The sequence below is a fragment of the Acinonyx jubatus genome, chromosome B2 (assembly GCF_027475565.1).
Source record: "Acinonyx jubatus isolate Ajub_Pintada_27869175 chromosome B2, VMU_Ajub_asm_v1.0, whole genome shotgun sequence".
NCBI lineage: Eukaryota > Metazoa > Chordata > Mammalia > Carnivora > Felidae > Acinonyx > Acinonyx jubatus.
In genome coordinates this window covers 39,082,691-39,110,134 of record NC_069385.1, presented here as the reverse complement: position 1 = coordinate 39,110,134, position 27,444 = coordinate 39,082,691, and the positions used below count along the sequence as shown (strand labels likewise).

At 40.0% G+C, this 27,444-nt stretch overlaps 1 protein-coding gene and 1 long non-coding RNA gene across 5 annotated transcripts in view; one reads left to right on the top strand and one right to left on the bottom strand.

The window, feature by feature from the left end:
* LOC128315529 (uncharacterized) overlaps window positions 1–7,538 on the bottom strand; it is a 107,034-nt gene extending 99,496 nt beyond the window's left edge. For all 3 annotated transcript variants that reach the window (XR_008298356.1, XR_008298355.1, XR_008298354.1), the window contains exon 1: window positions 5,912–7,538. This is a non-coding gene — a long non-coding RNA (uncharacterized LOC128315529). The remainder of the gene's footprint in view (window positions 1–5,911) is intronic.
* The window catches only part of RNF217 (ring finger protein 217), a 124,234-nt gene continuing 102,280 nt past the window's right edge, over window positions 5,491–27,444 (top strand). For both annotated transcript variants that reach the window (XM_027056976.2, XM_027056975.2), the window contains exon 1: window positions 5,491–6,506. In XM_027056976.2, coding sequence (XP_026912777.1) covers window positions 5,637–6,506 — 870 coding nt within the window. In that variant the 5' untranslated portion in view covers window positions 5,491–5,636. The remainder of the gene's footprint in view (window positions 6,507–27,444) is intronic.

Here is a 27,444-nt window from a genome sequence, read left to right as displayed (position 1 = left end):
TAGATGCTTTAAAGTTCATAATAAAGGAAAATTTGGGAAAAGAGTTATTTTCTCCATTGAATAAATAAGTAAACTGAATTTTCCAGAGCTTGACATAGGATCTAATAGACATTCAGGAAATGTTTCTTAAACTGAATTGTAACACAAATAAGAAAACTTGCTTACGTTAACTATCACAAGTGTACATGCAAATACCCTTTATTTTATTTATTTTTAAAAAATTTTTTTTAACGTTTATTTATTTTTGAGACAGAGAGAGACAGAGCATGAACAGGGGAGGGGCAGAGAAAGCGGAAGACACAGAATCTGAAACAGGCTCCAGGCTCTGAGCTGTCAGACGCGGGGCTCGAACTCACGGACCGTGAGATCATGACCTGAGCCGAAGTCAGACGCTTAACCCACAAAGCCAACCAGGCGCCCCACAAATACCCTTTATTAACACCAAGCCCATTCCTCTGTTCATTAGGATGAAACTGTTTCCCTCTTTTAAAAAATCTTCTTTTTCCCTTTTGTCCAATATAAAAGCAATATAATATTTTAGAAATCTTAGGAAGAAGACAATTATAACAACATCATCCTTATACAATAACTGCTATTTTTTTGGTCTTTATAATACACATGCCTACAGAGTTGTAGTCATATCACACATTCCATTTTTCTTGCCCTTTTTCACTTAGCATAATTTTGTAAGCACTTCCCATTGTTCTAAATAAATCTTCTCTGAATTACCTTTTACCTCTTTCCTAATTTGGAAGAGATTTCCCCTTGCTAAGAAAATCTTTGCTCTTCAGAGCTAAAAGTGTTGTTTTGTACAAGTGCATCTTTGGCTCTGTTACTTGGATGCTTGATTATCTTTTAGTTTGAACAAAATTATTTCCTTCCCTGTGAATTACCTAGCAACGATGATCCTGGGGGCTGTACAAAAAGAGATTTATCTCGCTCTTGCTTACTAAACCAATGAACCATTCCAGTCTCGGGGCCAGGGAGGAGCCAGGCTGTAAATTTCTCTGACTTCTGCTATAAACAAAGCCTGTCAGGGGAAGGCTGTGACTTGACACCCTTTTTAGAAAGAGAAGCTGAGGAACAGAGAGAACATGCCTCTCTATTCATGTCACTATGTGCTTGGGAAGAGGAGATTAGGGATTTCTAAATGCAGAGCCAGGGCTGACATCTTTCTGGGAAACCAAAGCCACAGTAGTGGAAAGTTTGTGTTGCCCTTAAAAATGCAAGCTCTTGGTGACTCCTTCAGTGATCAGGGAACTGGTTTTCTGTTCAGGAAGGGTCAATTTTACATTGTCAGTGGATCTTTTTTTTGTCTTAAAGAGCTTCCACAGTGTGAGTTGAGATACAGGATTTCCTTGGTAAAATACTCATTTGGGAATGAGTTTGTGCACTCAAATAATAAATCTGTATTTTGGAAATGAGGGATTGGTATTATGGATTTAGAAGTATTAATTATGACTGAGTTTATCTCTGCACATTTTTAGACCACTATTGTCACTGGAAGACTAAAGAGGAAATTCAAAAATAAGATGAGGAAAGGAAGCTGTCAGACCATAATTTCAGGAATAGAGAATCATAACAATGTACATATCCAAAGGAGACTGTAAATATCCAAAGGAGATTTGATCTTGCCCTTTTTTATTTAAAAGAATACACACATTAAAACACAAGATGTTATTTATAGCATTTGAATTTTTAAAAGTCTTAGAATGATTAGGAGAGTAGACTCATAGTCTCATTATTGATGGGACTATAAATTGGTGTTAAGTTTCTGGGATAATATGTGCCAAAAGCTACAAAAGTACATTTACCCTTTTCTGAAGCAATTTAATTTTAGAACTTATGCTATGGTATATTAGGAATGTAACAAAGGTTATAGCAGAAATATTAACATATATTAAGTGTTATATACCTTGAGATCATAAATAATCTAATTTAAAAAATAAAATAGAATTCATTAAATAAATTGTGACGCATGTACATAGTAAAATTCTATATGGTCACGAATCATAATGATGTACACATGTTTTAATTATATGGAAACTATTCAGGATATATTACTAAGTTTTAAAAAAAAGCAGAAAAAAAAGCAGGAAAAGAGAGTATACTGTCTAGTATATTTTTATACACACAGATGCAAACACTAGAATGAAATATCTCAATATGTTAAAGTAGTTATTTGGGGTAGTGAGTATTGGCTGAAGTTCTTCGTCTCATGTCTTCCTTCCCTCCTTCCTTCCTTCCTTCATACTTTCCTCCTTTTCTTCCTTTTCCCACCCCACCTTGTCCTCCTTTTTCTTCTTGGTTTCCTCTATATTCCAAACATTTAGACTTTTATTTTATAAGCGGAAGGAATGTACTGTTTTGTTTTATTTTTAACTTCATCTTACAAAAGCCTACTATTTGGATTTAGGGACTTTAGGGTGGCAAAAGAAAGGGAAACAATTGTGTCCCATTCTTTTCTTCTTGATGCCCTTTTCCTTAATGAATCCACGTTCTCTTCCTCCACGGGTGAAGAGGACAGAACAGGAAAGTGAGGACCAACATTCAACTGTGTCTTTCAGAAGCAGACCTAGTAGACCATTCCATCCTGTTTATTCCTCTTCAGGAAATGAATTTGTTTGAAAAATTTTGTTTGGATAGTTGAAAGACAGGAGAAAAAACAAGTCAGGTATTCCCTGGATAATTATCTTACGGTATTTAAATGTTACGCATTTCTTTTCCACAACAGGCAAGAAGAAATGATGTTTTACCCTCAATATGTAAACTTAAAATGATGCACAGCTCTTCTGCCATCTCGCAACATCTTTCTAATAAGTTAATAAATCTAAGCTTTTTTATGTTTGAATTAATATCTGAATAAAAATTTTCAAGTCATGTTGAAAGGCCAGGATAATAAAAGTAGGTAATAAAAAAATAATGTTTAATAACGACCTAAAGCAGCTGACTATGTCAGTTCTCACACTTGACATAGTCTTCTAATGCTAGTCTTGGTTTTAGGGAAGGTGCACAGCTCATTGCAGATTAGAAAGTATTGAGAGATAAAAGTGGCAGTGGCAGTGTTTATGTTGTACTAACAACTGTACACAGCCTGATGCGGGGCAGATGGCCTGAGTTACAAGAATATTAAGCTTGTGGTAGATGAGTGAAATTTATGTTATGGTGACTATGTTTTCAACCAATCCTTTTAAAAAAGTGAATCCTGTCAGCACAATCATTATAGGTGCTTCATGCATTTCATTTCAGGGGAAATTGATGGTCTGACCAGAATTTTAACTTCGCATTTTAACTCATTTCCATGCTGCCAGTGTCCCAGATTGAACACCAGGGAGGCTGAGCCCAGGATTCAGGCAAGTCTGAGTCTGTCTGGAGGGAGGAGGTATGACATGCCATGGATCTATTTTATTCTCACAAAGATGGATGAATCCCATGGAAATGAAGTCATGGCAAGAAGGGCTGCGTGTTTGGGGAAGCCTTCAGGATTTCCAGCAGTGATTTCTAGTTGGTTCAGTGGCAAGGAGAGCCATCTCCAGTGAACTAAAGCCTAAGGGATAAGGAACAAGGTGGTGGGGACTGCAAGAACTAGTTCTTGGAACTCCCATGACAAATATGTATGGGGGAAGGAGTCCCAAAACTATGGGAAGACCTTAAGGTGTTTGATTCCTATAGACACTCTGGAGTTACACTTTTTGTATTCATTATTGTTACTCCGGTCTTACGTTTAGCCTGTTGTCACCTGGATAATACAGATTACTTTTGTATCTCTTTTGAAAGAATAGAGCAATAGTTATCAGATGGCATACACAAAAGGCACACACATGTATCTTCTTATCCCAGCCCTTAGAACAACAAACACGAGAGGTATCATTTGGAGGAGACAGTAGTTAACAGGAAACTATCCAAAATGGAAGGAAAAAAAAATTATTGAATAGCATTTATTCTTCCAAGTAAGAATTCTTCGTTCTTGGGTCAGACTGATAAATGAGGTGGCATTTCGACTGATTGATTGGGTTCATCCCGCTAGGGTGCAACTGAGCATCAGACACAAAGGATAGGAATGTGCTTTGGTGTTGCACTGTTTTCTTGGTATTGCATGATCAGTAGCCTTTCTCGCATTTGTAACTGGTTTGGGAAATATTTCAGAACAAACCAATAACAACTTCAAGACAAATGCTACACACTTCACAACTCTTTCGTATTACATGGATGTGTAAACTGAATTCCTTCTCAAGACGAAAAAACAAGGGCTGGCTTCCCCAAAATGTTTTCATTGGCTTTAGGGAACTAAAACACACCAGCCTGGGTGACTAATACTTCCTGTAAAATAAAGATAGATCAACACATAATTAAGTACTGGCTCAAAAGTAATTGTTGTCTTTGAAACCCTTTTGGAGATAAATACGGTTATGCTAATGTAACGAACTCCTCCCGATTCCCATCAATGAGCCAGTTTATTAATTAGGCCAGGCCATTTTACTACCTTGTGCTACCTAGTCTGGAATATTTAAAGGGTTAACAAAAGTTCGTAAGAGAACACTGAAGAGGAGGAAAGAGGGATAATGCTTAAATCAGTTATTTGTCAGCTCTCATAAGGATTCCAGTTGGAGGAGTAGGTTAAAAGCACTTTTGGCTTCCTTGTGGGTTTCAAAGATCTTTCCGACCGCCACAGACAGAAAGCAGAGTTAGTGCATGCAGCATTTTGAACGTATAAACCCTAGCGTTATTTCTCTGAACTCCCTCTTTGGAGGATTTCGAATTGGACGGGCCCAAGAGAAACCAAAACCCTAAGTAGCCAGTGTTCTCTAGTTTCTGCTCTGAGTATACGGTGATTCCGTAGGAAGTTCTATCTCCTGCGTAGCCCGAAGGGCAGCCTGCCTGCTTGTTGAGGCCGAGTGTGAACTCTGGCCGCGAGAGAGCATCTCGGCGCTTAGATCACACCCACTCGGGGTGTGCGTGTGAGTGAGCGCGCGGGTGCCTGCGCGTGTGTGTACGTGTGGGGAGGTGTGCGCCAGAAGGGTGGGGTGCGGGGCAGCGAGGAGGGCTCTAGGTGAAGCCGGAGCAGAGGGAGGTCGCCCGCGCTGGCCTCTCCCCCAGGGGCCGCGGCGGCTCGCTCGCGCTCCCGCTGCACCTCCCGGGGCGCGCCGCGGCGGCGCCACAGGCCCCTGGACGCTCCGACCACCGCCCTCCAGCCGCCCGTCCCGCGCGGCCCGGAGCGGGGACCCGCGATGGCGCGGGACTGACGGCCGCCTCCTCACCCCCCCCAACCCCCCCCACCCCCGGACCCTCTGCCCCGCCCGGGGGCTCGCGGGGGCCCCGGGGCACCGCCCCGACCTGCATGAGGGGCGGGCGCTCCCGCGCCCGGAGCGAGCGGCCCTCAGCGCCCCCGAGGCGGTCCCCGGCCGCGCCGGAGGACGAGGAGGAGGAGCGGCGGAGCGGGCCGGGCTCCCTGCCTGCCGCGGCCCGGGAGCACGGGCTCCCCGGAGGGAGCTCGGGGCGTCCCAGCCCCGGAGGAGGGACCCGGAAGCAGAAGCGGAGCCGCGAGTCGAGCCGAGCCGCTGCCCCCGCTGCCCGCCGGCGCCGGGTGGGGGTCCCGGCTGCTGGATGGGCAGCGGCGGCGCGGGCCGCGGGCGGCGATGGGCGAGGAGCAGAGCACGGTGAGCGGCGGCGGGCCGCAGGAGGCGCGGGCCCCCGCCGGCGGCGCCACGGGCCACCCCGAGCCCCCGAGGCCGCGGGGGGACAGCGCCGGGGCACCGGGGCCGCGCGCCGCCTCCGCCGAGCCGAGCGGCGGTGGCTGCGGAAGCGACTCGGGCTGCGCGGACACCAGCGCCCCAAAGCCCGCGGGGAGCCGGGGGGGCCCGGACGGGAGGAAGAGCGGAGCGCCGGGGCAGCCCGCGGGACTGGCACTTACCGGGCCCCTCAACCCCCAGACTTTGCAGCAGCAGCTGGAAGAGGAGGAGGAAGCAGGGGGCCGAGACGAGGGAGGGCATGAACAGCAGGACGTGCCCCAGGGCGAAGAGCCGGAGCCCAGGACCCGCGTCGGGGCCGCGGACGAACTGGTCTTGGACGTGCTGGGTCAGCGGCGCCCAATCCCCGCCAAGAGACAAGTCTTCTGCTCCGTGTTCTGCGTGGAGAACGACCTGCCCGAGGCCCCCACCGCGGAGCAGCCCTCGCCACCCGCATCTTCACCTCGGGCTCCGCCGGTGACGAACGTTCCCAGCACCCCCACCTCCTTCCCCAGCCCCCGGCTGTCCCTCCCGACGGACCCCTTGTCCCCCGACGGCGGCAGCATCGAGCTGGAGTTCTACCTGGCGCCCGAGCCATTCTCCGTGCCCAGCCTGTTGGGAGCTCCACCCTACTCTGACCTGGGTGGGGTAGGGGATCCCTATGTGCCCCTCATGGTGCTGATGTGCCGGGTGTGCCTGGAAGACAAGCCCATCAAGCCCTTGCCCTGCTGCAAGAAGGCCGTGTGCGAGGAGTGCCTCAAAGTCTACCTGAGCTCCCAGGTAACTCTACCCCCACTCTGTCCCCTCTTGTGTTCAGGCCCCTGGCTAGGCGGTCCTCCACCAGCTCGCCAACTCCGCGAACTCCGGGTTCACAGGAAGAGGTGATGAGACAATTCTACCAACGACCTCTGTCAGTTTCTCACATCTCAGTTGTTGTCGGTGTAATTATTATTGAAGTGTGTTTGACCTCACGGCTAACTTGACTGGAATTTAACTCTGCAGGAGTTTCAGGCTTTAAGTTGGCAACCGTGGAGGGAACAGGCTACAGTGAATTGTCCTCTGCTTATTTCTTTTACTAAATTGCAAGCCAGAGCTCGCTCAAAAAGGAGGACAATGAAAGTGCCTCATAGGCCTAGTATCCCCGAAACTAACAAATAGTGGGCACAAAACACTGTAAGTATGTATTAAGTTGGTGAAGAGAAACGTTGGAATTGTTGGAATTAGTATTTCAGGTCCATGATGCCTGAATTTTTAATTGTGCTCCATTTATGTATTCCAGAAAAGTTTTATTTATTTTTTCATTCATTTATTCATTCATTCATTCATTTATTCATTCCTTGGCCCATGCCCACTTAGCATTTTTCTTATTCCACAGTAAAGTTGAAGTACTTTTCCTCACTGAAGTTTTATGCCAGCACAGTACTTTATTTCTTTAAGAGGGAACAAAACAGACCAAAACAAAGGAAAGCGAGGCTAAGAGGCTTAACAAAACAAGCAGTGGTGAAACTTTCTTCCTCCGCTCCTTATTTGAAAGCTTGTTTTTTTTCTTGGAAAGCTTAAGCGTGCAATAGACCAGCTTTCCTTCACTGATGGTGAATGAGTTCTTCCAGTAGTTTTCAAGCTGTTATGTTTCTGCCAGTGTTTTGCACAATCTGGAATGCCCTTTGATCCCATGTCTGATTGTCCTAGGCCTATTCATCTTTCAAAACCCTTGGCTGTTCAGGTGCCAACTCTTTTTGGGAAGCCTTTCCTCACCTTCCGGGCCGCTGCTTATATACTTTCAAAATACTTCTGTGTGCCTTGCAGGCACTGAAGTTCCTTATGTGTCTGTTTGTTTTGCCAGACTGTATGGGCAATGTCTTGTAGTCCTTGTGTTTGATAGTTTTATGCTGAGTCCCTTTCCAGTAATAGTGTTTAATAACATTGGCTGAAGTGAACCGAACAGGATTCCACACAGTGTGGTTCCTGTGTGTTTTGTGGCTAATCCATGCTGGTGTCTAGACTGAAAGTGTGTACTGTGCCCAACCGAAAAATGCAAAGGGAAACTTAAACAGAATGGAATGTTACACAAACAGTAAGTTAGCCAAGATGGTTGAGATTATCCAAACGCCTGCAAGAGACTGATGTCTCTTTTATGCTGTATCCACAAACAGATACTTAAAACAGGAGGAATGTCTGCTCTCATGTGGTAGTTTCTATGACATCATCGGCAAACAGATATTGGTGCCATCCATGTGCAGATCCCTGTGGTGGGATTCAGACATTCCCCAAATATGGGCCCTGCTCCAAGGGAGTCACTGTGAGAGCAGATGTGTATGCAAGAGCAATACACGGTAGCATATAATGAGATGTAAACAGAGTAACAATACCAGGTATACTTAAAGGCTGGATACAGATGCTGTGGGTTTAGAAGTTCAAGGAGGGTAGCTGGTGTGGGTTGAGGTATTCTGCATTAGTTTGATTTTCTTAAGGTGGGCCCTTTTCCCAAAGCATACATATACGTGTGTATGTATATATATATATATATATATATATATATATATATATATATGTATATGTATATATATATAAATCTCCATAAGTTTGTTGTAGGCAGTCAATATTTTGATCTGTAATGGAGAAGAGAAGGAATGGGGAGTGGAAGGGTGGCAGGGTGAGCGCAGTGTCATAATACACAAACACTAGAAACTTCTCTCAAGTGACATAGTATCTGAAACTTGTTTGCAGTAATTATGGGTGTTATGTATGTCCCTGATTTTCTTCCAAAGTATTGGACAGACCTTTCAGTAAAGAAAAGCCTACTTTATTTAAAATATTAAACAGGAAAAATGAGTCCCGCAGGCCAGGCAAGCTTCTACCCCAGGGCTTTTGCATATGTTGTTCCTTTTGCCTGGAATAGCCCCCTAGATACCATTCCCTTTGCTTGCCTACTCCTCTCACTCCTCTCTTTCAGATCTGTATGCAAATGCCATCCAAATGGCCTTCACTGACCACTCTTTTTCAAGTTTAGCCTCACCCCACTCTCTTATACTTATGTAATTTGTTTCCACGAAGACAGGAATTGTCCCATGGTGTGTTCATGCTGTGTCTTTAGCACCTAGAATACTGTTGGACATATGGTAGAGGCTCAGCTAATAGTTACCAAATTTTTGAAGAGCTGAGTGACCAAGAGAGGATGAGATTACCCTCAGTAACCATTGCCAGAAAGTGGTATTCTACTTGCGTGCTAAATTCTACTGTGAGCTTCAAGTTAAAGGCAAAAGACAAAGTCTTAAAGCAGACAAAAATAACAGGTTTACTAAGTTTGCTATGAAAGTTAGAATTAAAGATTTTTTAGATGAACTTTTAGCTTCTATGCAAATGGAATTTTTTACCAATTGGATAAAAATACATACAGGCTTGTGGTTGTAATATTTCTGGTCTGTGTTAATTCTAAGGTCATTTCTATTCAAAGGGTCTATGTTTCCATGTCACTTAACCTCTCTATGCCTTAATTTCCTCATCAATGAAATAGAATTGCAGACCGTGACCTGTAATGACATGCCAGTTCTGAAGCAAAACCAAATCAAACTGCAGAGTTATTTTGTTGCCTTACTGAGCTAGATCAAAAGGGCACACTGAGTGCTTTCTTTCTCATTTTATAAGCTTTCATGGGTTTGACAGAGTAAAATCTGTTAAACCCGAATTTGCAGGGCTCTTAAGACCTTTTAAAATAAAATGATGCATTTGAAATAAAAAGTTACTAGTGATATTTTTCACTTGTTTTTGAGTTTGTGTCAAATAGTGCATTATTTGACATCACTTAAGAAAATAAAGGTGATTTTCTATTAAGCATTTTATACACACATTAAAAATACATACTAAATGTGAGTTGGAATATTGCCTGGTTAAATTAATGTTCTTCTAAAAAGGGAGGCTGAGTTCTTTGAAAGAAGGTATGAACTTGGAAGGTGGGAACAAGGATTTTTAGATGGTAAGTCTTATTTCCATTAATGCCCTGGACTGCATGTGTAATGAAGGCGGATGAGTAGTTGTGGTCATTATTTCAGTACAGAGAAAGCAGATTAAGCCATGACTTAAATACCTGCATACTGTACTTTCTAAATAATAGTTTTATTTCTTGAAACATAATATTCTTCTCCAGTCATCACCATGACTGGGGCTGCGGGGAGCCCCTCTTAGTGGAATGACTTTACAGTTCAGTGTGTACCACCCAATTTTCAATTGCCATGGTGAAGGGTTGAACTGATAAATTATAATCTTTGCCACTGCATAGGTGTTGGCTTAAGGGCTGTAGAACACATGACAGATACAGTGGAAGTTACACTAGTGTATGTTGCCTGGGTCCATAAGTCGTTGATACATACATTTTAGAAGCATTTCCCAGTGACCTATGTATGCATGTCTGACCATGGCTAAAGCACACAGTCCGGGGATGTCTGCAGGTCACTGAGCCATTGTAAATGTTAACCTCCTCAGCTGGTTTGGCCTCTACCACATCTTCCTAGGAGGCAAGATTGTTGCCTTCTTTTGTTTCAGAGAACGATATTGCACTTATTTCAGAAATCCTCCGTTGATATCTTTCCTTCATGGTTTTGGTTTCAGACAGTAAAATTTATTATAATATGAAGTGTTACTATTTAGCACTTTAGATAAAGAGAGCATTGGGTATGCTAAGGACTGTCTAAAGGTAACAGCTGTTGTGGCTTTCATCACTCTGCTTCAAAGAGCTCCCAACTGGCAGGTGCATGTGAGTTGGAATGTACACACCTGTCAGATGAGTATTAATAGAGACAAGCAACATATTTCTTCTACAGATTGTGAACAAAGCAGCTGTTAGATGGTGATGTCTTAAAATGACAGTCTACTATAGTCACCCTAGAATCGGTGACCTAAGGGTGACATCTTATGTATCCTATTATTAAACTCTGAGTCATGCAGACTTGTATGGGTACAAGTGTAACCTACTTTTTTCCCTTTAAATCTTAAACCAACCTGTGTATTTTTAGAAGCTAATGTGTTCAATGTGGAGTTTGAACACAGCCATCTTCACACAGGTGAATTTTTGGATCCTGTCATGCCAGGTGTGATTTTGATAGTCCTGAAAATGTGAAGAATAATGAGACTGGGATACATTTCATTTCTCTACAGGTTTGAAAAGTGAGAGTGAAGGAATATGTAAACTTATTATTTTGTGCCCAGAATTTGCATGTGTGTGCTCACGCGTGTATTTGAAGGGTGCGATAACATTTGCTTTCACACCTTACTGACTCATGCCCTTATTTCTCTCTTCTGCCTCTTTAATAATATGTCTCTAATAATTTCTTCATATCTCCTTCATAATCTCTTTTTTCTTTTACCTTTCAAAATCTGATTTTAACGGACATTTGATTTCTGCGGACAAAATACCCTGTTGAGGGCTGAGGTCTGAACCAGCAGAACCTCGTCCGTGTGTTGCCTGGGTGTTTCCCTTCCGTCTCTTCCAGCTGTCTAGAGATGAGGCTACGAAGAAAAACCCGGCATTGTGCTCCACTGCCTAAGAGATCTCAAATAACATGACAAGTAGTACTACTTATCCAAGGCGTCAATTGTAACCTTTAGAGTGGTGATTTTCTTTCCTTCTAGAGCAGAGCTCAGCTTTTATAGTGGAAGGCTCTTCCTTACTCCCTTTTTTTTTTTTAATGTTTATTTATTTTTGAGGGAGAGAGAGAGAGAGAGAGAGAGAGAGTGCAAGCAGGGGAGGGCAGAGAGGGGGGGGAGTCACAGAATCCAAAGCAGGCTCCAGGCTCTGAGCTATCAGCACAGACCCCAATGTGGGACTTGAACCCTGAGATCATGACCTGAGCCGAAGTCGGATGCTTAACTGACTGAGCCACCCAGACGCCCCTGGCTCTTCCTTACTCCTGATGTGAGAGAGAGAGAAAGAAGAGCCTTAGAACTTAAACTCCCAGCTTTTTGTTAAGAGATTGTAATGGGCACTGTAGACAGACACCTGAGTGATAGTTTCTTATAATTAATGTATTCATTTATTACTGTATCATTTACACATTTAACAAACATCTATTTGGGTACCTGTAGGCCAAGTACCATGAGATACTCTATAAATGTATTAAATCCCCTCAAGGAGCCATCTCAGAGCCTTGTGTGCAGTATTTTTTCTCAGCTTTATCTAGGGATATAAATAAGCTTTTAAGTTGCCGGTCAACTATGGATCTCTTTCTCTTCTTACTTTTTGGGAGGATTTTGTTTTATTTTCATTTTTATTTTATCTTATTTTTATTTTAGAGAGAGAGCATGAATGGGGTTGGGGGCAAAGGGAGAGAGGGAGAATCCCAAGCAGGCTCCATGCTCAGCACAGAGCCTGACACAGGGCTTGATCCCACAGCCCTGCGATCATGACCTGAGCTGAAGTTGAGTCCATACTCCACTGACTGAGCCATCCGGGTGCCCTTGGGAGGATTTTATTAAACCACTTCTGGAGTACCAGTTTACCATTTAGTAAACACGTTACAATTCCACCTGTTGTGTTTAATCCAGAGTAGTAAATCCATCCATTATGTATTTCTTAACACACGTATTTCTCAGAGCTCTAATTATTGGAAATAGAATATTATTAAATATCTTACTCCTTTCAAAATATTTATTACCTTTACTTAAAAGAAAACATGCTTTTGCTAAGTTTGTTTTGGATTATTCTTTACAATATGGCAAATATTTAAAGTTATAAAATTTCAAAAATTTGTTTATTTTGTTCATATTCACTTTGTCAGAAGAGTTTCATATGATCAACTAAATGAACCTTCCCAAATCAAATTGTGTCTTAAAATAAGAAATTCAGTGCCTATAGAAAAATAATTTCTGAAGTATGCCATGCTCTTTCAACTTTCTCAGTATTTGTCCCATCAATTTTGGGGTAATTACACTTGTATGGTTAAGTTTCCACAAGTAATGAGAGCAACCATTTATTGAACATCTATATTTTAAACACTTCTTACATATTTTATTATTGAATTTTAATTCATTTATATATTAAATACCTATTACATGCCAGTCACTATTGTAGGTGTTGGGGATTCAGAGAACTAAAGTAGATAAAATCCCTCCTTCATGGAGTTTATATCCTAAGCCAGAGGGGATAGACTATAAGATAAATTAGTATCATTTAGTATATTAGGGGATAATAAAGGCTATGCAGAAGGAGACAAGAGAAGGGTGATAATAGTGAGGAGGAGGTCGTTCGTATATTTACAATCGAGGAGGGTAGTTGTCAGGGAGGGTTTTTCAAGGTGATCATTGAGTAGAGATCTTCACGACAGCAATAAGGGAATAAACCATGAGGATATTTAAGGAAATAATAAGTATAAAGTTCCAGAGACCAGTACTTGCTTGGGGTGTTCCAGGACGGTGCAGGGATCCATGTGGCTGAAGCATAAGGAGTGAGATGGGGAGTGATAAGAAGAAAACAGCGGGAATGAGAAAGCTGGTCAGAGAGGGCTTTAGGACCATAGAGAATTTGCATTTCCTCTGAGTGAGATAGGAGGCTGTAAGAAGATTTTGAGATAACCAGATATAACTTAACTTTAAAAGAGATTTACTGTGGCTCTTTGTGGAGAATGTTATACTATAGGAATCAAGAATGCAAATTAAAAGGTCAGAAGACTATGGCAGTAGTCCAGAGGAGAGATGGTGTAGTGCAGACTATGGTCGTGAAGGTGAATGTGAGTTGAGCTGGTTGAATTTTGAATATATCGTGAAAATGGAGCTGACAGAATTTGCTGATGATGGAGTGTGGGATGAGAGAAAAAGAACCAAAGATGACTTAGGTTTTGAGCCCAAGCAATGAGAAGAATGGGGTTGCCATTTAATAAGATGAGGAATAGTGTAGGAGGACTAGGTGTAGGGAGAATCAGGAGTTCGTGCTAAGTTTGAAAAGCTGTTTAGACATTCATGAAAGGGTGTTGAGTAGGCAGCTGGCGTCTGGCATTCAGAAGAGAGATATGAACAAAAGATGTACATTTGAACATTCTGGACATGTAGATGGTATTTAAAGCCATGAGACTAGATGGGGCCATCTGGGGAGTGATAGTAGATAGAGAAGGACAGTGTCTAGGCACACCAATGTTTACTAATATGGGACCTGGGACATGTGAAGGAACCAGGAAGGATCTAAAATGGAGTGGGCCAGTTAAGCAAGAAGAAAACCAAGGTGGAATGGTTACCCAGAAGCAAACCAAGGTGGTATTTTATTTTATTTTTTAATGTTTATTTATTTTTGAGAGAGAGAGAGAGAGAGAGAGACAGAGCGTGATGGGGAGGAGCAGAGAGAGGGAGACACAGAATCCAAAGCAGGCTCCAGGCTCTGAGCTGTCAGCACAGAGCCCCACTCGGGGCTCGAACTCATGAACTGTGAGATCGTGACCTGAGCTGAAGTCGGACGCTTAACTGACTGAGCCACCCAGGCGCCTAGTGTTTTAAAAAGGAAGGAATAATCATCTTTGTCTAATGCTTCTGATAGTTTCAGCAGGATAAGGGTTGAAATTGACCATCAATTTCCTAACAAGGAGGTCTTTTGCAACCATGAATAGTACTGTTTTCATTGGCACTGGTGAGATTGGCTCTCTGATCAGAGTGGGTTTGAGAAAATAGGAACAGCTCCATTTCTGTGCTTCAGGTAGCAGAATGTTATATGATGAAACTGAAGGTTAGAGAGATAAAATAACTCACTTTAAATCGCATAGCTGAGAAATGGCACAAGTGGAATTTAAATTCATGTCCATTTGGCTCTAAAATCCATAGCCTTTTTACATTGTTTACATTTATTTTATTTGTAAGCTAAATATATTTGTTTTATTTTTCCTTTAAATTTATATCTGTATTGTACAAAATCACAAGCCTTCTAGTCCAAGAAGGAGAAGGAACTCAATTTCATGTTCTGAGGAAGTGGAGGACACTTGCCCAGGTGCAGAGATAGTTTTCTGCCAAACCCAGGCTCATCTCCATGTAAGAAAATAAAGAGAAATTGAGTTCAGAAAAGCTATAATTCAAGTTGCTATCAAGTTTTAATGGCAACATACTTGCCTGTTTCCTTCCTAACTCTCTGGCCATTCATTTTGTTCACCATTTGTGCTTTCTCTTGTGTTACCATCTTTTAATGTTGGTGTCTGCCTGATCCATATCTAACCCCTCTGTTCTCACTGTATGGTATTAGTATTATGTATTAATGGGACCAGCTCATCTACTCCTATGGTTTCACGTAACACTGATGTGCTCTGGAACTTCCAAATCTCTTTCTCTAGCCGGGATCACTCTTCTCACTTTCAGCACCATATAGCCATCTTTTTCCTGTACCTTTCCACTTGTATGTCCCACCCACCCACAGCCACTTTAAACTTCTCACAACTAAATCTCCTTTTCCTCATCATCCTTTCCACACTGCTGAAGTCTTTCTCCTTCTTTGGGGTTCCCCATTTCCATTAGTTGTACCCAGGTCAGAAACTAGGGAGTCATCATTGAGTGCTTGCTCTCCCTCACCTCTCTCACCTAATTAATCACCAAGTCCTCTCAATTCTACCTCCTAAAAATATTGTTATCCTTTTCCCTACTGTTCTCTATTTCTCCTGACATTTCTCTGCTGACGGCTCTACTTTCTGTCCTGGATTCTAACAACAGCTTCCTACTTGGTCCCAGTGCTCCAATCTTGACTGTTTCCAATCTGTTCTCCACACTATAGCCAGAGGGTTTTTTATAAGATGCTCAACTGGCCTTGGTACTCCCCTTCTCAGCCTTTCAGTGTCTGCCTCTTGCTTTTAGAATAGAATCTAAACAAAGTTTACATGGGATCTAACTCCTATTAACCCCTCCCCCTTAAGCCTACACCCATATTAAGCTTCTTTTTGTTTCTTGAACACTCTGTGACTCTCAGTTATGAGCCTTTACTTTTAGTAACCTGAGGTTCTGTCTTAGATCCACTTTTTTCCTTATTCCCCCAATTCTGTTGGCCTTTCACACTTACTGATTATTCTAGTCTCAACTTAGACATCTCTTCCATTGGGAATTTTTCTGGACTCTCTATACCTGCATTACTTATGGTAAGATTGTTACTTCATGGTATTTAAATTGCCCATTTCCCGGGGCACCTGGGTAGTTCAGTCAGTTAAGCGTTCAACTCTTGACTTTGGCTCAGGTCAAGATCTCATGGTGAGTTTAAGCCCAGCATTGGGCTCTATGCTAACAGAACCTGCTTGGGATTTTCCCTCCCTTCCTGTCTCTCTTTTTGTCCCTCTCTCTCTTTTTGTCTCTCTCTCTCAAAATAAATAAATAAACTTAAAGAAAAACTAGTCCTCATCTTTTTTTTTTTTAATTTTTTTTTCAACGTTTTTTATTTATTTTTGGGACAGAGAGAGACAGAGCATGAATGGGGGAGGGGCAGAGAGAGAGGGAGACACAGAATCGGAAACAGGCTCCAGGCTCCGAGCCATCAGCCCAGAGCCTGACGCGGGGCTCGAACTCACGGACCGCAAGATCGTGACCTGGCTAAAGTCGGACGCTTAACCGACTGCGCCACCCAGGCACCCCTAGTCCTCATCTTTAGGTGGACTTAAAATTTAAAAATCTTTAAAAAATTGCTCATTTCCTGCTCTTTGCTTCCTTTAGACTGTAAAGCTTGATACATGTAGAGACCATCTTTTTTTGCTGATTAATTTCTTAGCTCCTGGCATGTGGGAAGCATGAAATGAATATTTGTGGAGTGGATTTATTTATTTACTCCATAACTAATACACTAGAGGCTGGTGTTGCCAATACATGAAGTATTGCAGTAGATAGCGAAAATGATATTTTAAAATGAAAATCTCAACATTTCATTATCTTGCTTAAAAACCTTTAAGACCTTCCCATTACTCTCCATAAAGATCCCAGTTCGTGACACCTCTGCTAAGGCTCTGTTCTGCTCATCAGTGCCTTCTCCCTTCCAGCTCTCCTCTCTCCTTCCCTTGTGAGTGAATTTCTCCTCATCCTCAGAGCTTAGCCTTCATCAAGTCTCCAGACTGAATCAGTGCTTTTCGAGTCCTTTTCCCTCTGCCACCATTCTGTTTTTATCCCCCTTTGGAATTATATGTGGAAGCGATGATGTGAAGTTTGATTAATTTACTGCCCCCACTATTCTTTAAGCTGCTTTTACAACTAGCACTTAGGACGGAGCCCAGAATAGAGTAGGTGCTCAATAAATATTTGTTAAAAGTTTGAGTGAGTGGTTGAAAGTAACTTCTAATACGTTTAGGTTGGCAGAAAAATAGGTAAATATTTGAACCTGAATTTTTGATATCTTATTCCATGGTATATTTAAATTTTGAGTGCAGTGGAATGCTGTGGCCTGACTCTTTATCCTGACATCCCATCTATCACAAAGGTCCTTCTTTAATTATAAAAACCTATTCCGGTTACTATGTCTCCTGCTTAACAAATTCCTCCTGAACCTAGGGGCTTCAGACAACAATTTTGTTTTGATTATGACATATGGGTCAGAAATTTGGGAAGGGCTCAGCTGGTCAGTTCACATTTGGGCTTTCTCATGTGGTTCGCATGAGTTGTACTTTCAGTTCACTCACGTGGCTAGCAGCTGACCCTGGCCATTGTCAGGGAGCCCAGCCGGGACTGGATGCCAGGAGTGCCTCCACGTGGCTTTGTCAGCCTGGTAGTCTCGGCGGCAGGCTTCTCACGTGGAGCCTGGCATCCCCTGAAGCCAGCCTCAAGTGAGCCAGGTGGAGGCTACGTGATCTTTTCTGCGCTAACTCTGTAACTCACTCCGTGTCACTTGGCAAGGCAGTCACAAGCCTGCCCAGCTTCAAGAGGAAAGGACATAGACCCCCCCCCATTTTTCTTGTGCAAGTGTCAAAGAATTTGGGGCCACGTTTATGAACCACCACACTGCTTCAGACCAAAATAAAAGATGTTGTTAATTTAGGTAGTAAATCTTTTAAACCTGAATTTTAATATTTTTAACTTCATGTCTTATCAATCATTTCATTAAATATTTCCAACCCCTATCATTATACTGATTAATACATTTTGGTGTTGTGTTTTCATGTTTTATTCTTGACTAATTTAATAATAAAGCTTTACTTAGTTTTAAGCAAAACTTACATAGAAGCCATTCTCTTTTAAAATTAAAGATTTTAGATAATTCCATTGTAATGGAAATATCTTAATATCAGGATCAGCTTATAGTTATTCTGATTATTAACCCCAGTTAAAATTATTCTATATAATGTAATTTCCTTTCCATTATAAAAATTTTAGCTTCAGTAATGGTTAAATTATTATTTAAAAAGTTAAGTATCTTTATGTGTAAAAATAGTTAATATGATATTTTTTATAGATCAGGCATGTCCTATACAGAAATAATATTATTTCTAATAATACTTTAGGATTAACCATCCTAGTTAATCTTTGTTAAATTGGCCCACCGTTGGATATTTATTGTTTATGGTATTCTAGTTTGGGTGATTTTATTATTTGATTAATGTCTAAATTTCCAGTAACATATATATTTTTCTCAGAAACCTCTTCCAGATTAAGGATCTGTGTACCCTGAAACAGAAGGGGCCTTATAGTTTTTATGATGTGCTTTTTTTTTTTTTTTTTTTTTTCCCTCTCCTCCCTCTGGCTCAGGTAACTAAATTCTGGGCTTATTCATTCATGTGAATGACTAATCCCTTTTTAAATCTTCCTAAGCTATTTTCCTCAGTCATATTCTCTACTGTACGATTCAGAAGCTAATTATAGGCTACCTAGCAAATTACTTCCCTTTTTGTGGTGTTGATTCTTGCCTTATTTCCTCACATGATTATTGGCCATGCTCAGTGCTCCTGAAGCTCATTAGCTCTGAGTTGTATATGGCAAGTTAAATCACCACAGCCCCTTCCTCTGGTTACCCAACAATTTAAAACAGCAGGTAAAATAAAACAATTGCTCATAATATTTCACCAGCATTTTTTTTCCCTTTGACAATACCATTTATTTTCTGATGTTCCAAGTTTGGTTCATTAGTTTATGTCTTAAGTAGAGCTTTAGGATCAAGTCAGAAGTGATTTCGATAAGGCCTGCTCTTGGTGCACTCTTTTTTTGTAAACATCTGGCCTTAGTGACGAAAGTGAATTTCTTCACATAGTTCTGTAGACAGTAGGTTTTGTTTTGTTTTGTTTTGTTTTTAATTCTCTTGCCAAAGATGCCCATGGTGGGAAATGACAGGTGAAATCCCAAGAGTTCTCATTTAATCCTACTTTTAACTTCAGTGTTTTCTTTTCTTATGTTACCATTTTTCCTCCTCATGGTTGTGAAAATGCACTTTGAAAAGAATAGGCTTCTAAAAATAAAAAAAAATTCCGTGTCAAATTTGTTAGTGCCTTATGTTAAAACTGCACATGCGTGTGTGTGTGTGTGTGTGTGTGTGTGTGTGAGTGTGAAGGTCTCAAGATTGTTTATTGATGCATCATAAAAGGATTGTTTACTGATTTTGATTTGCAAAAATCTAAGTATAGTCGTTGACAAGTAAATTAATGTATTTCAAGTGTAGTTTGAATCAACCAAAATAGATATTCCTTGGGTTTACCTTTTTTGTTGTTAATTTTTAATGTCATTTTGTGAGTCATTGAGGCTTCATTCTTAAGATGAAGGGAGAGCTTAGAAGGAATGTTTGGGAAAAAACACTTGAAAAAATAGTAATTTTTCCCAATATATATTTTTTAAGATTTCAGGATTTTTGAAAAATACTGTTCTGGTATGTTTTTTTCTTTCTATCTTTTTTTTTTATTTTTAAAAATGTTTTTATTTATTTGAGAGAGAGACAGAGACAGACAGCATGAGTGGAAGAGGGGCAGAGAGAGAGAGAGAGAGAGAGAGAGAGAGAGAGAGACACAGAGTCTGAAGCAGGCTCCAGGCTCTGAAAGGTCAGCACAGAGCCTGAAGCCGGGCTCAAACCAGTGAGCTGTGAACCGTGAGATCATAACCTGAGCTGAAGTCTGATGCTTAACCTACTGAGCCACCCAGGTGCCCCACCCCGGTATGTTTTTTCTTTGAACAGTATAGCTACAAACTTTAAAAACTTGGAAAAAGGGGTGCCTCGGTGGCTCAGTCGGTTGAGCATTGGACTTTGGCTCAGGTCATGATCTCATGGTTCATGGGTTCGATCCCTACCTCAGACTTTACGATGAGAGCAGGGAGCCTTCTTGAGATTCTCTGTTTCCCTGCCTCTCTCTCTGCCCCTGCACCCGCTCCCAAAAATGAATAAACATTAAAAATTTTTTAAAATAAGTAATAAAAACTTGGAAACAGTTTTGCTTTTCCATTTTGCTTAAAAATCATCCAAATGAATTTTTAAGAGTTTTTAACCCATTTGTTAAAAAATTTATCATTTTCTGATTCATTGCAGGAATAGTTAATTGCCATTAGGGATGATGGAAATCTATTAGGTGAATTCCAGCACCATCCTTTGTATAATTGGTAGATGAGATTCAAAAATAAGTATAATGATTTAGTTAAGTACATGCAACTATGCACTTTTTTCCTCTCTGTGTCTATGCGAAGTGCTTTTTCATTTATCATACTCATTAAAACAATGTATCAAAGTAAATTGAACATAGACCTTAGAGCACCACCAGTATTACCAAATGCTGAATGAAGATCTTTGAAAATAAGGAACAGTTCTAACATATTGCTTTCGTGATTATTAATATTTTTATTAGTTATAAGAGATGTTTTGTATCATTTAATAAAATAAAATTAAGATGCTAAAAAACTCATTAGAACTTTCAGATTGTTTTGTTTAAATATCCTTTTGGCTTGTTATAATCTAGATGAATTGGATAGCACCCTGTTGGTTTGCTGAGGGTGCTAATGAGGCCGAAACCAAGCAGTTAGAACCCTCACAGGCTGGTTAATGACATGCTGATCTGCCATAAACCACCTTTAACTCTGCACAGTCATGTCACAAAGTGTCTGCTTCTGAACATAAGACTGTAGCTGAGACAAGACGGAAGAATTACTGTTAATCTCATCACCACTTCTGGAAAAATAATTGAAACACATGTTCCAATAGATAATCAGTGAGTTACAGAGATGTTTCCAGAGAGAAGTCTTTTCCACTGGTCAAGAGTGTATTTCACTGCAGTTAGGCTATAAAGATCTGTTCTCTAGCATTCAGTGGGTTTAAAAGAATCAAAGTGGAGGGGGAGCTAGAGTACTTTTACTCTATTAAAACTATTTACAGAGCACAGAATTATTTGCTTAGCACTATGCTAATCACTATGAGAAGTAACAATGTATCACCGTAGAGTAGTCTGTGATCTATCCTTGTGTCAAGTGTAGAAATTCAGTAGGTGAAAAATAAGCTCTCAGGAAAAGATTAGGGAATGTTTATGATTAAATTATGTGATGCTGATTGTTGACTTCAGTGGTTCTATGAAGAGAAGCTGTGTTTATGGGAATAGAAAAAGTTTAAACTTGGCTATTGTTTAAAAAATAGTTTTTGATGGATGTATTGGGAGAGGAGAAGGAGGGTAGAGGTAGAGCATCTCTCCAAGTAAGGTGGAGTCAGCAAGCACACATATACACTCAGAAACACACTTGTAGAAATAGGGTGTGCAGGCCGTCATGACTAGAGAGAGAAGCTCAGATGGATTGTATGGCAAATAAGGTGGAGAGGTGAGATCTGAGTCATGAGAATAAAGACCTCAGCACAGACTTGAGGACCATAGGCAGAGAGTCCTGGTGTCCTTATGCTAAGGCATACTTGTGTTTCAAGAATAGGGAGCCAAGAGAAGCTGGGTTGGAGGTGGCTCACAGAGGTAGATGCAGGCTAGATCATGTAGCTTTGTGTTGCCTTGCTTTGGAATTGATATATCATTCCAACTGTGATGGGAACTCATTGGACCATTTGGTAGAACTGTAAAGTGACAATTAATGCTTTAAAAACATGCTGGCTTCTATGTGGAGAATGAATTGTGTTTGAAGGTGCGGGATGGCCAAGAAGAGCAGTGGGAGGTGGATTGGGAGGCAGTTGCAATAGTGCAGAGCAAAGACACCAGTGGTTTGGACAAATGTGCAAACACTGGAGATGGTTGTCTCCTGTCCTATCACTTTTCGGAGTTTGCCTTTACAGGGTTTGAGAATGCATTGCTTTGGCACAACAAGATGTCATGCCAGTCCTTGTAGCCTTTCTGTTCAGAAGCCCTGAGTTGTACAACTCCATTCAGCAGCTACAGTCTTCATCTTTCAAGCAGTATAGGATTAACCTCTGTTCAACTTGATTCCTTCTCCAATTTACCTGTCTGGGGTGCATTTTTTTCATTTAGTTGGTTGCTTTTAATTGTTTGTTCCAAAGACACCATGTAAACAGTCTCTGATCAAAAAATACAAAAGTGGAGTGCATGGGTGGCTCAGTCAGTTAAGTGTCCAACTCTTGATCTCAGCTCAGGTCTTGATCTCATGAGTTCAGGCTTCATGTTGGGCTCCACAACGGGCGTGGATATATGTATCTTTTGAACAGGTGTCCAAAGTTGTTATTTTACTGAATGTTAGAATCAACTTATCAAGGAAATTGATTTATCCCTGCTGATTTTTTGCACTTTGCTGTTGTTAATCTTTCATTAGTTTATGCTCAACAGTTTGTTTGCATCATTATTGAAGACAATTAGGAACTCATACCCCACCTTCCCACAGATTACAGAGGTCTTACTGGTCAACCTTCAGTCGTAAGAGGAAGTTAAGAGAATTCTTCCATAATTCCACTTAGTTCTTGTCTGTACTTTTCAAAATTGTTTTGAGTGACTGTCATGTGCTTCTTCAGTCAATTCCCATCTTATTACGCATCCTCATTTCTTCTAATTCTTGTTTTTGTAACAGTGTTCTCTTTTGGTGTCAGTTGCACTTCCTCTACCTTTAATGGGAAAGGCCCTGGGGTCAGGGCTTAACCATGCAGTGGCGGTTTTATTTTGATTGTGGCTGTCCTTTCCTTTGTTTTTAGCAAGAGTACACTGAGAAAGCAACTACTTAAACAAAGATTTGCTCTGTTGATTTTATGCTGAGTAACTGACTTTCCCCTCTGGCTCATACTTTTCATTTGTTTATTTCAGAGCATCCTGAAGTGTTTCCTCTAATGACACTCTATTATTGATCATAAAACCAGGAGTATTTCAGTTGAAGTAATAAAATGTCGATGTGATTTTATTTTAAAATCTATGAGAAAACCTCAAGTATTTATCTTTAAAAAAGATTTGATTTGTTTCATATACAGGTTGCCTAAGGTAGTTTAGAAGACTATAAACTCTATACATTTTTTTAAAAAAGAGCAGATGAGTTAGAAGTTGTTTCTTCTTCTTTTCTCCTTTTCCTTCTCCTTCTTTTTTTAATGAGAGAAAGAGAAAGTGTAAGCCAGGAGAGGGGCAGAGGGGTAGAGAGAAGAGAGAGAGAGAGAGGGAGAATCTTAAACAGGTTCCATGCTCAGCGCAGAGCCCAAGGCACCAACTGAGCCTCCCAAGAGCCCCTAAACCCTATACATTTGTATCATGATGAGTTTGTCAGTTGTTTTTCTGTATAACTCTTACCACTAGAAAAAGTAATTTACGAAACAGTAGTCTTTACTAAATTTAAAATATTTTCAAATTAGGGTGAATAGTCATACTGAGTGGTGTCTAGGAGTGCTTTAATGTTTATAAAACAATTTGAGAAAAAATAATTTAAAAACTGGACTTTACATTTCATGTTTAGAATATTCAGTAAGTTTATAATGCCTTATTTCAATTCTTTACAAAGAATTTAACTATTCCCTCCACCCTGTATTAATCTGCCTTTCAAGAGTCCACTCATTTCAAAGTAAATAGTGTTTTTCTTCTGTAAGTATGAATGAGATTTAATTTTTGGATTTCAACACTAACTTTTTTCCCAGAAGTACTTATTTTATTGAAGGATAGAAGCTAGTTCATAAGGTAATACACATTTTTTCAATGTTTACTCTATACATACTTTAATATTTTCTGTAGCAAAAATGTGGTTGATACCTATTTTATGGAAAAATCCCATAGTCTAAATTCCACCCTCAACCACCCCAAAAAAGTACTCCTGCATTGTATTTTGTATAAATAATACATTTATATAATAGTTTATAGCCAATGCCAGGGCACCTGGCTGGCTCAGTTAGAGGAGTGTGTGACTCTTGATCTTGGGCTTGTGAGTCTGATCCCCATGTTGTGCACAGAGATCACTTAAAAATAAAATCTTTAATAAAAATAATTTATAACCATTGCCATCTTGTAGACAGTTTACCATTAATAATATATTTATATATGATGCTATAGTAGATCCTGAAAACAAACAATTGTTTTACTTATGTACCTACACCCAAAAGCCTTATAAATATTTCCATATGATATGCAAACGCTTGTTTCCCAAGTTACCTTGACTACATCAGTAATCTATTTATACAGAAAAAAATGTCATGAATTGATGACATTATGCTATGTGGAAGTAATTTACTCAGATTCTAATGAGAAGAATGGAAATGGGTTTGTTTGCATTACTCAGATGTTATTTTTGAATAAGACTGAAGAACTGTGAAGGGAAGCCATTCATCTTTCCTTGGCTAGCAGGTGCTGTCAGTGAGAACAGGGAAGAAATGATGGAACTATTTAGTGAAGTTCCACTTTTTAGTGTACTTCGTTTTCAAGGGGAAAAAATGCTTTCAATATATTTCCTGTTCACCACTTCCTCGATCCTCCCACATAGGAGTTCTTTACTTGGTAGTCTTACCAGTTCATAGATTGTCTTCAGAATGGATGTAAATGCCCTAAAATCTTATGCAAAATCCTTTCTCTTGTGAGGAGCTTCGTAACATTTATTGAGTTTTCATTCCACTGCCCAAAAAAGGTTAAGAGCCAGTAACTTTGGAAAGTTTTTATGTCTTGGGAGCTAGAAACAGGCCAGTTCTGGTGACTATTTGCTTTTCATGATAAACAAGGTATTGGGCTAGAGCTCTGAATAGTTTATTTAGTATAGAGAAAAAGACACAAAACTTAGAAGATTGAGGTAGCAGATAAAATATGGCCAGGATGAATGTAAATCTGGAGCCTGAATAGTGGTTTAGTGGACTTACATCCTACCTTCTCAGTGCTGGAAAGGACCTTGGACATCATCAAATTCAAGACAGACATCAGTGTATCAAATGTGATTCTTTCCAATCACATGTTTATGTGAACAGAGATGACTGGTAGAAAATAGCAATACTGGTCATTCTAGTCCGTTGTTCATGATCACCCTCACTTTGTAAGGGGGGAGGTGCATAATAGTGATCTTCCATCCCTAGTAAAATTAATTAATTAATTTCCTACAGTGCTTTGTGGACCTGTTTCAAATGTAGTGCTTACTTATTGGACCAGTAGAAAGAGGCTTGGAGTTACAAGATTTGAGTTTCAGTTTTTGTCATGTAATAACCATATAACGTTTGGAAAAGACATTTAATGGGTTGGTGTATATGAACCCTTGTACACTGCACAATGTGTTAATATTATGAAGCTAGTGTGAATTTCATAAAGACAGACTTGCAGACTACAAAGCAAGAGAAAGGATATTGTAGTTCCATTTTTCTCATTCATACTAGTTTTTAAATCCTAAAAAAAAAATGTTAAATAAAATTTGCCAAATGCATTTTTAGAAGCCACTCTCTGGGGCACCTGGGTGGCTCAGTCGGTTAAACCTCCGACTTCAGCTCAGGTCATGATCTTGTGGTTCGTGAGTTCGAGCCCTGTGCCAGGCTCTGTGCTGACAGCTCAGAGCCTGGAGCCTGCTTTGGATTCTGTATCTCCCTCTCTCTCTGCCCTTCTCCTGCTTGCACTCTGTCTCTCTCTCTCTCTCAAAAATAAATAAACACTTAAAACAATTTTTAAAAGCCACTCTTACATCACAATCAAGGAGAATTTATCTTAGGAATGCTGACATGCTTTATTTAACGTCAACAAATCTATTTCATATTATTTATCATATTAATAGATTGAAGGAGAGAAACCATATAATGATTTTAATAGGTGAAGAAATAGCATTCATTCAAATAAAGAAATAACATGTTTCTTATGCTTGTAAGGGTATATCAAAAACTTATACTAAATATCAAACTCAGTGGTGAAACCTTAGAAGCATTTCCACTAAATTAGAAAAAGGCAGTGATTCTCACTACCACTGTTACTGTTTAGCTTTATTGTGGTTACCCTAGCCAATGCAATATGAGAAAGATAGACGTATAGTTTGGAAAAAAAGAGAATAAATCGTTTTTATTTTAGAGGTAAGATTACCTAAGTAGAATATTCAAGAGAATCCAGAGATAAACTATTAGAACCAGAAAGAGAATTTTATAGATTCTAGCTATAGATTATAGATTATAGATTATAGATCACTAGCTATAGGAACAGCTCACAGAAATCTTGGTATACTATTCATCAGCCAGAACCAATGAGAAACAGAATTACATTCAAACAGATTCCTAGAAGTAAATCTAAAGACATACATGATCTTTCCACAGAAAATATTAATCATCGAAGGAAATAAAAGAAGACCTAAATTAATGGAGAGATTATGTCCCATTGAGTGGGAAGATGAAATGTCATGAAGATGTCAATTTTCCTAATTAACCTACACATTTAATGTATATCAACAGATTTATGTGTTGAAACTAAAGGTCTGGGATTAGCAAAGACATTTTGAATAAGTAGGAAGGGAAAATTTGTCCTCTTGAATATTAAGATATTTTAAAAATAATTGATACTGTAGTATATTTATAGATATACACAAAAAAAATCAGTGGAATAGAAAAAAGACCTAAGAATGAGACCCAGTTGTTAATGGGGACTTGGGACATAATGGAGATTGCCACATAAATCAATGAGGATAGAGTGGACATTTCAATAAGTGTGCAAGGACGATTGGCTTTCCATGTAAAAATTAAATAAGATTATTTCAATATAGGGAGAAATGAAGCCCAGATATATTAAAGGACTCTGTATAAGTCAAAATTTAAATCTATTAGTAGGATAGATTTTCAGATGTCTTTGTAACCTTGGTGTATAAGATTTCTTAGGCAGCGCCAAGAAATACAACTCGAAAGGAAAATGGCAGATTTCATCTTGGTGAAAAATCTCTGAAGGGAGAAAATAATACTTTCAAATAAGGTATAGAAGAATTCACATCTTGGGAAAATAGTTTTAGAATATATATGTCATAAAGGATTATTATCCCTCATATATAAAAATTTCTTCAAATCAATGAGGAAAAGATAAATCATTCAATGGAAAAATGGAAAGTTTAATAAATGGCCAATAGCATATACAAAAAAGTTCATACTCATTATTAGGACATATTATGATTAATGCAAGTGAGAAACACAAGTTAACAACAAAATGAAATAATATTTCACACTTAAGAGTGGCAAGATTAAAAAGTCTGATGTGGGGCACATCTGGGTGGTTAAGCTTACCACTTTCAGTTTCGGCTAGCGTCATGACCTCACGGTTCATGAGTTCAGGCCCTGCATCAAGCTCTGTGCCCACAGTGTCTAGCTTGCTTGGGATTCTCGATCTCTCACTCTCTCTCTCTCACTTTCTCTCTTCTCTCTCTCTCTTTCTCCCTCTCTCTCTGTGCCTCCTCTGTTGCTCTCTGTCTCTTTCAAAATAAATAAATA